The following is a 12143-nucleotide window of genomic DNA, read 5'->3' as shown; positions in this document are numbered from 1 at the left end:
CTCTGGCAATGCTCTTGGTAGGTGCCAATTTGTAGTTGACAGGTGCATGGCCACTGACTCCAATATTCTTGCCTGGAGAATTCCATGGACAAGAGGAGCCCGGTGGGCTACAGTCCATAGGATCACAGAGTCACACATGACTGAGAATGCACGAACCACAAGAAATTGCTTGAAACTGTATCAGAACTAAAAATTAGGGCTGCTAGCACTGACTCTGCCAGGTCGCAGGTCTAGTGAGACTGGAAAGTCACGTTCGGCATTTATGCCATTTAACTTCTGATTTCTGGTCATCACTTTACCATCTTTTGGGAACACTCTTGTCACTTGGCTTTTGATTTCTGGGCATCTCTTTGCCTTTTGTTTTATTTAGAGTGTGATCCCTGGAAGGTGAGGTTCTGGTTTGGTTTGGTTTGAGCGTGCAACACAAACTTCTTGAGCTAATGTGGGAAGCACTTCCTCTAAGGTTCCACACTCCACCTGGGAACCCCTTGGGAAAAAAAATTTTTAATGAGTGGTCACCCTAGCTATGATTCAATGACAAGAAAAATGGCCTAAAAATATTAGCTCTTTATTGACACAGGCTAGGAAAATGGACCCAAGTTCCCTTATTTCCAGAGTTTTCTCCTATAATCAAAAGCCTGGGGCTGATCAAACTAAGAACCCCACTTCCCGAGAAGGACAATCCCTGCTGGGACCAATCTGCCCTTGTTATCAGAGCCAATTTGAGCACTCTCTGGTCTAAATTTTGGCTATAAAACTATGACCACAGAGTAGGGAGCTTGCTCAAACTCATGTCCATTGAGTCAGCGATGCCATCCAACCATCTCATCCTCTGTCGTCCCCTTCTCCTGCCTTCAATCTTTCCCAGCATCAGGGTCTTGCCCAATGAGTCATCAGGTGACTCTTCGCATCAGGTGGCCAAAAAAAAGATGATTTTTGACAGTGTGGTCACAATATTCTTTAGACTCCAGAGAAAGCCTAGTGTGCTGCAGTCCATAAGGTGGCAAAGAGTCGGATACTTAAGGACTTAACAACTGAACAGCAACAATGAGCTGTTAGATAAACTCTATTAAGAATAATTATGCTTTAGGAATGTCTGTCTAATACAGTCGCTCCAGATTAGGGTAACTTGACTTTCTAAGGGTTGTGATTGTCAACTAAAAGACATGCACAACTTTAGAGCTACAAGTTGAGTTTTATTTGGGGCAAATTGAGGACTGCAGCCTGGGAAGCAGTACCCCCGATAGCTCTGAGAGACTGCTCCCAAGAGGCAGTGGGGGAAGCTCAATATATAAGATTTTGTCGAAGGTGGAGTTCAATACAATTAAGCGCTCATTTTACAAAAGATATTCAGCCAGTGTCTGTTGTCATCATGAAGGGATTTAGTGCTCTTCTAGATATGATGAGATGCAAGCAGCTGTTGACCTTCAGCACCCCCTGAGGGAGTTCAGGGTGGAGTGAGGTACTCTGTGCTCCAGGGAATCTGATGGCACAGGTCTTTATATAGGTGGATATTTCAGGAACAGGTTTTATGATCCTGATCCTTGGATCTCCTCTTATCTAGTAAAGCACAAAATCTCTTCATGGTGGCATCAGATCCTCCTGACTAGGGGGGAAAACTCTTACAAAGTGATTGCATTGAATTTCCCCTGCACCAAAATCTTATATATTGACCTTCCCCCACTACCTCTTTGGAGCAGTCCCTCAGCTATCGGGGAGAAGGCAATGGCAACCCACTCCTGTGTCCTTGCCTGGAGAATCCCAGGGACCGGGGAGCCTGGTGGGCTGCCCTCTATGGGGTCGCAGAGTCGGACACGACTGAAGCGACTTCGCAGCAGCAGCAGCTCAGCTGAGCTGCCGCCTCCTGGGCACCTCATCTTGCCCCAAATAAATATGCAACTCTCAACTTGTACATCTTTAGAGGACAAATGTATTTTTTGTGTGCCTATTCGAAAAATTTAAATTACGTATGTGGCTTACAGTGGGCAGCACTGAGTTGAAGGATAACGAAAGGAAAACAGCCATGCATGTAAATCCTGCAAGTTCTTTAGTAACAGCTTTCTCTCTCTTAACGGTTCCTCCCAAGAATATCTGAGATAAAAGTCACGTCTCCCCGCTAGAGGAGTAAGACCTCGGTAGCACACTAGGTTCTCTGCACCTCTCGGCTTCCGCAGGGGCGGCGGGGCGGCGGGGGCAGCGGCACCCGGAAGGACGCCAGCGGCACCCAAGAGCCTCGCAGGGCCTCCGAGGCGACCTCCCCAAGATGGCGTCGCCGGGGGGCGGGGCTGTCCGCCACACCGCCTCCGTCCCACCCTGCGCTGGCGATTGGCTAAAACGACTCGGTGCTTAGTGGTGATTGGGCCTCACGGAAACCCGCGCTGGGCGGGACCGGAAGGGGTCTCTGCCCGGGGTGCGCGGGCCCGGGGCTCCACGTTGGTCCCTGGGGGATGTGGAAAGCTGGCAGCATGTCGGCGGAGCTGGGGATTGGCTTCGCTCTGCGAGCCGTGAACGAGCGCGTGCAGCAGGCGGTGGCGCGGCGGCCGCGGGTGAGGAAGGGGACCGCGCGGGGACTGTGGGCGGCCGCGCCGAGAAAGGGGGACACCTGCGTGGGAACGGGTCGTCACAGTGACGCAGAGGGGTCTCCTGGAGGGGCGGGACCTGCCCGCTGCCTTGGCACTGAAAAGCTAGCGAAGGCTAAGGGGGTTCCCCAGCTCCTGTCAGATTTTCTGAAGGTTAGCGATCCCAGGAAAATGACCAGTCTCTAGGCAGCGCGACCATTGTCCAGCCTGCTTCGTGGTAGGGGTCAGCAGCCTTGGCGGAGGGGAGAGGGGCCAGGCCTGTATCCAGAGACTGCAGAAGACGCCCACTACAGGTGCACCCAAAGGAGGCCAGGTCTGCTGGGGGTCACGTGTGTGGCAGCGTCTCAGCCAGTAGATTGCTCATAAAGTAAATGTCAGCGCCTCCGCCAGCGAAGGAGAGGGTGAATTGACCCGACTTGAGGAGCACCCGGAGCTGCTTTTGCACGTTTGAGGCAGCAGGGAACTGACATCCAGTCCCAAGCAGTTTATGGGGGAGTTTTTTCCTCCCTTGTTTATATTTAGTCTTCTCTTGGAATTTATTTAGACTGAAGGTCAGTACCTGCCTCCCTCAAGTGCAAGTTTTATTTTGAATGGTGTGGAGTGAGCCAGGCTTGAATGGAGAGAAGTCAAAGTTCTTAGTTCAAGCATTTATGGTATATGGTTATCAGAGCTCAGAGACCTGCATTAGCATAGCCTTTGCTTGGCTGTTAAATAGATGTTAACCTTGAAAGAAAGTGAAGTCGCTAAGACGGGTCTGAGTCTCTGTGACTCCACGGACTGTAGCCCGCCAGACTCCTCTGTCTGTGGGATTTTCCAGGCAAGAATACTGGAGTGGGTTGGCATTTCCTTCTCCAAGGGATCTTCCCAACCCAGGAATCGAACCCGGGTCTCCTTCATTGTAGGCGGATTCTTTACCGACTAAGGGAGGGAAGCTTCAGTTTTGCCACTGTTTCTTTTCTTTTCTTTTTCAATATTTTATTTGGCTGCATCAGGTCTGAGTTGCACCACCCAGGATCTTCATTGTGGCACGCCCCCTTGTCTCTAGTTGTGAGGTGGGCTTAATTGCCCCAAGGCATGTGGGATCTTAGTTCCCTGATCAGAGATGGAACTTCATTGGAAGGCGGATTCTTAACCACTGGATCACCAGGGACACCCCTCTGCCACTGGTTCTGCCACGTAAATTACAGAGTTACCCTAAGGCTGCTTCTGAGAGGCGGTATTGTAGGCAGTATTGATAACTACCCCAGGATCACAATGAGTTTCCAAAACTGTTGACCTTGGGGTTTTAGGAACTGGAAGTGGCCTCCCTTCTAGTCAGAGATTGATGCCTTTTCTTAACTAAGTGATTCTTAAACCTCCAACCTTGCCATGCAAGAGAGTCAGCTGAAGAGTTTGTTTTAAAGCAGATTCTCAGACTCCAGTCTGAGATTCGCACCCAGTGGGTCAGGAGGGGACCCAGATGATACTGGTAATATTGGTTAAAGACCACACTCCTAGCAAATAAAGTTTTTACTTACCTGCCCAGCTCTCGTGAGAGAGAAAGGTGTTCTGCTAGATTTTTTTTTAATTTAGTTTTTACATGTATTTATTTTTTGGCCATGCAATGCAGCATGTGAGATCTAAGTTCCCCAACCAGGGATCAAACCCATGCCCCCTGAAAGCACAGACTCTTAACCCCTGGACCACCAGGGTGGTCCCTTCTGCTCTGCTAGATATTAAGGTGGCTAACATATTAGATTTAGATGCCATGCATACAAAAGACATTTCATCAACATTATTTGATACTGATAGCCCTGCTGTCTTGGAAAAGTGGATCTTATCAAATGCCAAGTAAAGATCTCTGCCGATCCATCCTACAGGATGTCCTACAGGACTTATCAGGATAATAAGTCCAAACATTGACTCATCTGGCTCTTTTCCTCTTGGCAGGATCTCCCAGCCATCCAGCCCCGGCTAGTAGCAGTCAGCAAAACGAAACCTGCGGACATGGTGATAGAGGCCTACAGTCACGGGCAACGCACTTTCGGGGAGAACTATGTACGTGAGGGCCCTTTTCCTGCCCATAAGCTGCTCTCAGAAGAGTCGAATGTGCCAGGCTTCTGACTTACTCTGTTTTTTACCCTGTAGGTTCAGGAACTGCTTGAAAAAGCATCAAATCCTCAAGTAAGTGGAATCTGAATTCTTTGTATCTAAATCTTGACTGTTCAGTTGGAAATTAGACCCACCTTGGTAGTTGAGTTTCAGAGCAGGAGGTCAGGCTGATGGTAGAAGTGCCTGCGTTCGCCGTGAGCCCCAAATATTTCTCATCTAGATTTTCTCTCTCAACACCGTCATTTTCTTCTTTGTAGCTTTTTTGAAGATGGTGATTTTAGAAGCTTGCTGTAACCTTGAATCCTTTTGAGATTTAAAAGCTTTAATCAGTTTCTTCTCAAGGGGAAGTATCTGAAAGAAGGGGAGAGTTGACAGGAACAAGGAAGAGAAATAGAAGCCTTCAGTTTTTCTCTAAGTGTCTTTAAGGGCCTGACTGAAGATGCAATAGTGGTTTATCGCTTAGACCGGAAAGGTGAGACGGGGATGTGCGAAGTGTGTGAGCTGGCAAGCCCTCCACAGACTCTGAGTTAAACGCAACCACCTCTTTCTCTTCAGATTCTGTCTTCGTGTCCTGAGATCAAATGGCACTTCATTGGCCATCTACAGAAACAGAATGTCAACAAACTGATGGGTAAGATAAAACTCTAAATATGAAGACACAGTTTTTTTCGTCATTGTATCACATACAGTCCCTTCTGTGGAAGAGGAAATATTTTAGATTATCCCTCAGTCATCATTTATGCTTCAGGGATTCTTTTGGGAAAGAAATCTTAGTTCTTGATTAAAGGGAAACATCATGATAAGAACAAAATGAACTCACAGTTGGCTGGGTATTATATACTTGGAAACCTACCCTAGCACACATTATGTATTTTTTGGGCGGTTTTTGAAATAAACGAGAAGGAATTGAAGCCCATAAAAATTTTTTGGCTAGCACAGGAAACACTTTTGCCCTTTCCTTTTTTTTGTTTGAGGTTCATTTTATTGTGTAACGAACATAATTTTCTTTTTTATCTTGGCTGTGCTGGGCCTTCGTCACTGCAGGTGGAGGCCACTCTTCATTCTGTTGTATGGCCTTCTCGCTGCAGTGGCTTCTCCTGGTGTGGCGTACAGGCTCAGCAGTTGTGGCTACTATAACCTCACCTGCCTCTCGTTACAGCTGTCCCCAACCTCTCCATGCTGGAGACGGTCGATTCTGTGAAGCTGGCGGACAAAGTGAACAGTGCGTGGCAGAAAAAAGGTTCCCCTGAAAGGTTAAAGGTTATGGTCCAGATAAACACCAGCGGAGAGGCGAGTAAGTGAGCAGACGGGGGTGGCAGACTTTTTCCCCTTAGGATATGGTGGAGCGCAGGACAGATGGCAGGCCTGAACACCCGATGCAGTAGGTCACAGAAGGAGCTCGCAGGGCCGTTAAATAAGCTGTCGTGTGTAGGGTCTCGGTGGCACAAGGACCTCCAAACCAGTCCACGTCTAATTCTTTAATGCGTTCTTAGTTTCTGAAGAGGCCGGCAAGGAGACTCAAGAAGGGGCTTGTGTGACTTTGATCCTGAAAATTCCCGGAGGTCACCCTCCCTCCCAAAAGAGATTGCGAATTTACATGTGTAATACTTCTCAAACCTTAACAAATCATGTTTCCATTATTGGGAGAAAATCGAACAAAACCCACTGTGGGCACCAGTCAGGGAATATCTTGACAAGGCTTGGGTTAGCAGTATAGCACAGAAGTCAGAGCCTGGGCCTGGAACAGGCAGACCTGGGGTTTGAGCTCTACCACGCCCCAGCGCTGGAACCTTGAGTGACGTGCCTGGCCTTCCAACCCTTCGTTTTCCTTACCTGCCAGCGATAGCAGAGCGGTAGTTCCGAGGGTGCTGCGAGGCTTGAGTGTGGAGATGGAGGTAAAGCTGTTGGTACAGGACCCTATGCATCTTACTTGTTAGCTGTTTGCTAAGAATCCGTGTTTACAGACCAGTCGTTTGCTGATAGAGCTTAGGTTGAAGGAACAAGCCTGGGGCCGGAGTCAGGCTGCCAGGATCCACGTCCCAGTTCCACACTTCCTGGCCCTGTGGCCTTGAGAAAGGCCCTTAGCCTCCCAGAGCTTCAGTCTCCTCTTTTTTTAGAATGGAGAGAGTGAGAACACTTATTTCACAGAGCTCCTGCATTAAATAAAAAACCGTAGGGACTTGGCGTGTGTGCCTGGTACATAAGCATTCACTATGCTATGCTTTGCTAAGTCACTTCAGTCGTGTCCGACTTTGTGTGACCCCACAGATGGCAGCCACCAGGCTCCCCCATCCCTGGGATTCTCCAGGCAAGAACACTGGAGTTGGTTGCTTAACAATCAGCATTATCTGTACGTGCACCTAGATTATACGTTGCTGCTGCTGCTGCTAAGTCGCTACAGTCGTGTCTGACTCTGTGCGACCCCATAGATGGCAGCCCACCAGGCCCTGTCATCCCTGGGATTCTCCAGGCAAGAACACTGGAGTGGGTTGCCATTTCCTCCTCCAATGCGTGAAAGTGAAGTCAGTCAGTCGTGTCTGACTCTTAGCGACCCCATGGACTGCAGCCTACCAGGCTCCTCTGTCCATGGGATTTTCCAGGCAAGAGTACTGGAGTGGGTTGCCATTGCCTTCTCCAAGATTATACGTTACTTTATCCTGATACGTAAACCTGAAACGGATTCCAGATGGAGTCCATTACAGCATTTCTTGATCAATGGCTATCATTTGCCCTAAAATGCCTTAAAGATTGGAGTGTTACTAGCATCTCTCTTTGTTAAATGAGGGAAGGACAGAATCTGTCCTCATACCTGCATAACAAGTAATGTTTTCCCACAGATTCCTTCTCTGGTTTTTAATGAGCAAGATCGGGTAAATTTTGCGAAGTTCTAGTCAAAACTGTATGATATATACTTCATTTTTATTTGTTTTTACAATTCCACTAATAAATTAATGAAACTGTGAAAGTACCAGATTTGGAAAAATAATTCTCTGGTTAATCTGGCGTTTGGGCAATGTGCGTCTTCTTGGTGTTTTTTTGTTTTTCTTTTTAAATGTTTTGGCTCCACTGCACACCCAACACGCAGGATCTTAGTTCCCTGACCTGGGATATCAAACCCGATGGCTTCCCCCCCACCCTCACACAGGAAGCCCATAATCTTAACCACTGAACCGCCAGGAAAGTTCAGATATTTTTTTTTTTTTAGATTAATTTTTTTTTCTATTTGAAGAAAAGCAGTGTTTTGGGTATTTTTTTCCTTTTCCTTCTACTCTAGCTGTCTTCAGATGCTGAGGCAGAATAAAGAGAATCCAGTTTTTAGCTCTTTCCTTGAGATACTCAGGACCGGGTCAGAAGGGGAGCAACACAGACAGACACCTCACCATTTCAGTCACCAGTTCAGTCTTGAGGACAAGTTCTCCCAAGAAGTCCTCTTGCCTGAGAGTCGCCTCCCCTGTCCTAGGGAACGGTGTTCCTCTGGCTTCCTAGAACCTGTGGGTCTTCTGTCTCTTTTGTGAAGGCAAACACGGCCTGCCCCCTGCAGAGACGGCGGCCCTGGTGGAACACATCAACGCCAGGTGCCCCAGCCTGGAGTTCGTGGGGCTGATGACCATTGGGAGCTTCGGGCACGATCTTAGTCAAGGACCGAACCCAGACTTCCAGGTACTCGGGCCTGGGTTGAGGGCGCTGCTCACATCCGCTGAGGGTATCCGGGGCTGGCTGCTGCCGTCAGCTCCACAGACTTTCCACACATCTCTTGTCATGTTACTTGATAACCCACCTCTTAAACTCTCCTCATACGGAAAATGGGAACAGGTCCCCCAAACCCCCACAGACCCTTCTCCACTCAGTCTGAACCTGCCTGACACATGGTCTTCAGAGAAAAGGAGCTCCGGCTTCCTCTCCAATGAGTGACAGTTTTCTTGAAAGTAGGAGAGTTCTCTACAAACCCTTCCAGTGATTTGTGGTGATTTTGACAGGCCTTGAAGCCATGAGGAATAAAGAAGTAGTTTTCTGTCAGAGGTGTTAAGATTCGGCCCCTCTCAGCCACCCTCGGGTAAGATGGCGTCACACTTGTCTCCCCGTCAGGTGTTGCTGTCCCTCCGGGAGGAGCTGTGCAGGAAGCTGGGTGCCCCCCCCGAGCAGGTGGAGCTGAGCATGGGCATGTCCGTGGACTTCCAGCACGCGGTGAGTATCTCCCGGGCGCCCTCGGGTGCCTGCAGGACGGGTCCAAAGGCAGCGCCTCGCCGTCGCATCGAGGCACACGCGGCAGTGTCTCTCACCTACGCTGATGTCCCGCCCCTTCTTTTTTTTCAAATGAACTGTATAAAAATTATAGCTTGACACCTCATTTAAAAAAAAAATTACAACTCAGTTTAATTCCCTAAGTGGGATCTAAAGGAAAATCGAAAGAATTTACACTGCAGCTTTTTAAAAAGACGTTTCCCTGTGTTCATGCTTGGGCGTGGTCATATGACACTGAGTCCTGACGAAGTGTCTGATCGTACGCAGAGATCCCCCAGGATGCAGCGGCTCTGAGCACACACTGATAGACGTGCTGTGTTAGCAACTCACATACACGATCTTCCAGAGCGGAGGCTAATTTGATCAAGTTCCAAGAACCACACTGTAAAACTTTCCTCTGGATCTACAGTAGTTGCAGGATTGGAAGATAAGAGTATATTCAGTTCAGTTCAGTCGCTCAGTCATGTCCAACTCTCTGCGACCCCATGAATCGCAGCACGCCAGGCCTCCCTGTCCATCATCAACTCCCGGAGTTCACCCAGACTCACATCCATCGAGTCGGTGATGCCATCCAGCCATCTCATCCTCTGTTGGCCCCTTCTCCTTCTGCCCCCAATCCCTCCCAGCATCAGAGTCTTTTCCAGTGAGTCAACTCTTCGCATGAGGTGGCCAAAGTACTGGAATTTCAGCTTTAGCATCATTCCTTCCAAAGAAATCTCAGGGCTGATCTCCTTCAGAATGAACTGGTTGGATCTCCTTGCAGTCCAAGGGACTCTGAAGAGCCTTCTCCAACACCACAGTTCAAAAGCATCAATTCTTTGGCACTCAGCCTTCTTCACAGTCCAACTCTCACATCCATACATGACCATAGGAAGAACCATAGCCTTGACTAGATGGACCTTTGTTGGCAAAGTAATAGCTCTGCTTTTCAATATGCTATCTAGGTTGGTCATAACTTTCCTTCCAAGGAGTAAGCGTCTTTTAATTTCATGGCTGCAGTCACCATCTGCAGTGATTTTGGAGGCCAAAAAAATAAAGTCTGACACTGATTCCATTGTTTCCCCATCTATTTCCCATGAAGTGATGGGACCGGATGCCATGATCTTCGTTTTCTGAATGTTGAGCTTTAAGCCAACTTTTTCACTCCACTTTCACTTTCATCAAGAGGCTTTTTAGTTCCTCTTCACTCTCTGCCATAAGGTTGGTATTTCTACATAAAATGGAATTCGATCCTGTGCTCACTCACAGGGAGGGCTGCTCACCTCTGAAACCCCAGCATATGAGAAGGGCGTGTGGGCCACAAGACGGCTCTCTGTCATGCTGCTGTGTCCCGCACGGCTGCCACCCCTGTTGCCCACCCCACTAAGTGCCAGTCGCCTTCCCCAGTCTCTGCAGTCTCTCCTTACGTACTTCGTAAACACCCCTTTGGTGTTTACCACCACTGCCCCACAGTCCTTCAGCTGCATCTGCTGCATCTCGTTATTTTTTTAAACTTAGCCCCTTCTTCTTCCCCACAGATTGAAGTGGGATCTACCAACGTCCGCATCGGAAGCACCATTTTTGGAGAGCGAGATTACTCCAAGAAAACGGACAAACCCCCAGCAGAGCTGCAGGCCCCGGAGGAGGTGGCCCAGGCACACTGACCCGAAGCCAGATCCAGAAGACTCACCGTGCGCTCACCTGGGCCTCCGCCTTCCAGGGGCCCCCAGTCACCGCACCACCACGCCCTCCTGGGACCTGACAAAAGCATGCCCGGGGCGATGTGTGTGGTTGGGAAGCGTCTTACCTAGTGTCTGACACAGGAAGCTCACTGCAAGCAGTGGCTTTGGACTGGATTTGAGGAATCCAGACGTTTCTGCAGATCAGATGCCTAGGTCAGGGCCAGGAGTTGAGTTCAGGCTTGAACTTTGCCCAGGAATGTGTTTCCCAGGTGTTGCCTGTAATTGCCACAGTTGGAGGGATTCCTACTCGTCATCTACTTGGATAGAAAATCCCTGTTGCCAGCTCCGTACAGACCCCACAGAGCAGTCGCCTCTGCCAGGCTGGAGCAGCATGGTCTCTGTCCCCCCCACTTTCCATCCCACCCAGTTAGCATCGGTCTCCACTCCAGATGGCAGTTTGGGTAACTTCAGGACCCAGCTCGAGTTAATCCTGCACGCCCATATTGTGGCCGATGAGAGTTGTATCATCCATCAACCACCCTATGACCCTGAAAATTACAGGGTGACTACCATGAGCAGGCCTCGGGCCTTCCTCCCATCCCTTCCAAACACAGGACTTTGAGCTTTTACCCAGGGCTCTGTGGTGATGAGAGTCCAGTGATACAATTTTTCCCCCCACCGCAGTCCTCGCTGTGGTAATTTCATATCAACCACCAGTGGATCTCCAGTAGCTCCCCAGAAATTAAAGATTTCCCCCAAAGCCAGTTCAGGCTCACAGTTTCAACAAGACTTGGCTTTGAGGGCCCTATTCCTGGGAGTTCTTTTTAGGCGCATTTATAGCTTCCCCTCCCGACTGTATTTATAAGCCAGGATTTTGCAACTCTAGATTGTCAATTGTGTAGCTAGCTCTTCAAAACCCAGAAAGCACAATTCTCGGGCAGTCACGACAGACGGCTGTGGTCTGGGTCATCGTTTGTTTCTAGGTGGATTTTTCTTATTTATTCAAACCCCAGTCTTTTAATTGTATGAAAACAACTCCCATGATAATGCTGCTGAATGCAGTTTTGTGAAACTTAAACCATTACGATTCCTATACTGTTTCAATCAAAGCTCTCGTGTGATAATTCAGCATCTATTAAATAAAAATGTGAGTTTGAATTACACCTTCTGTGCTAATTACAAAGCAATTAAAAGATTTATTTTCTACGATCTGGTGTAGTGAGTGAGTCTAACAGGAGAGGGCACTGGACCCAACTGGAAGCCACCACACCCATCCTGGCATTGCACAGCTTACGAGAATGGTGCGCCTTAGGCCACAGTTCAGTCACTCAGTCGTGTCCGACTCTCTGCAACCCCATGGACTGCAGCACACCAGGCTTCCCTGTCCATAACCAACTCACAGAGCTTGCTCAAACTCAAGTTTATTGAGTTGGTGATACCATCCAACCATCTCATCCTTTGTCGTCCCCTTCTCCTCCTGCCCTCAATCTTTCCCAGCATCAGGGTCTTTTCCAATGAGTCGGTTCTTCTCATCAGGTGGCCAAAGTATTGGAGCTTCAGCTTCAGCGTC

General features: G+C 48.7%; 1 protein-coding gene across 1 annotated transcript; it reads left to right on the top strand.

Moving 5' to 3' along the window:
- Positions 1-2380: 2380 nt before the first annotated feature.
- On the top strand, positions 2381-11782 carry PLPBP (pyridoxal phosphate binding protein). Its single transcript, XM_070364155.1, has 8 exons — positions 2381-2546; positions 4509-4616; positions 4707-4742; positions 5226-5301; positions 5830-5964; positions 8188-8330; positions 8757-8855; positions 10430-11782. Exons 1-8 carry the CDS (start codon positions 2448-2450, stop codon positions 10553-10555), a joined length of 822 nt encoding a protein of 273 aa, XP_070220256.1. The 5' UTR covers positions 2381-2447; the 3' UTR covers positions 10556-11782.
- Positions 11783-12143: the final 361 nt, after the last annotated feature.

The sequence above is a fragment of the Bos mutus genome, chromosome 27 (genome assembly GCF_027580195.1).
Source record: "Bos mutus isolate GX-2022 chromosome 27, NWIPB_WYAK_1.1, whole genome shotgun sequence".
In the NCBI taxonomy this organism is placed as follows: domain Eukaryota; kingdom Metazoa; phylum Chordata; class Mammalia; order Artiodactyla; family Bovidae; genus Bos; species Bos mutus.
This window is presented reverse-complemented; position numbering and strand designations above follow the sequence as displayed.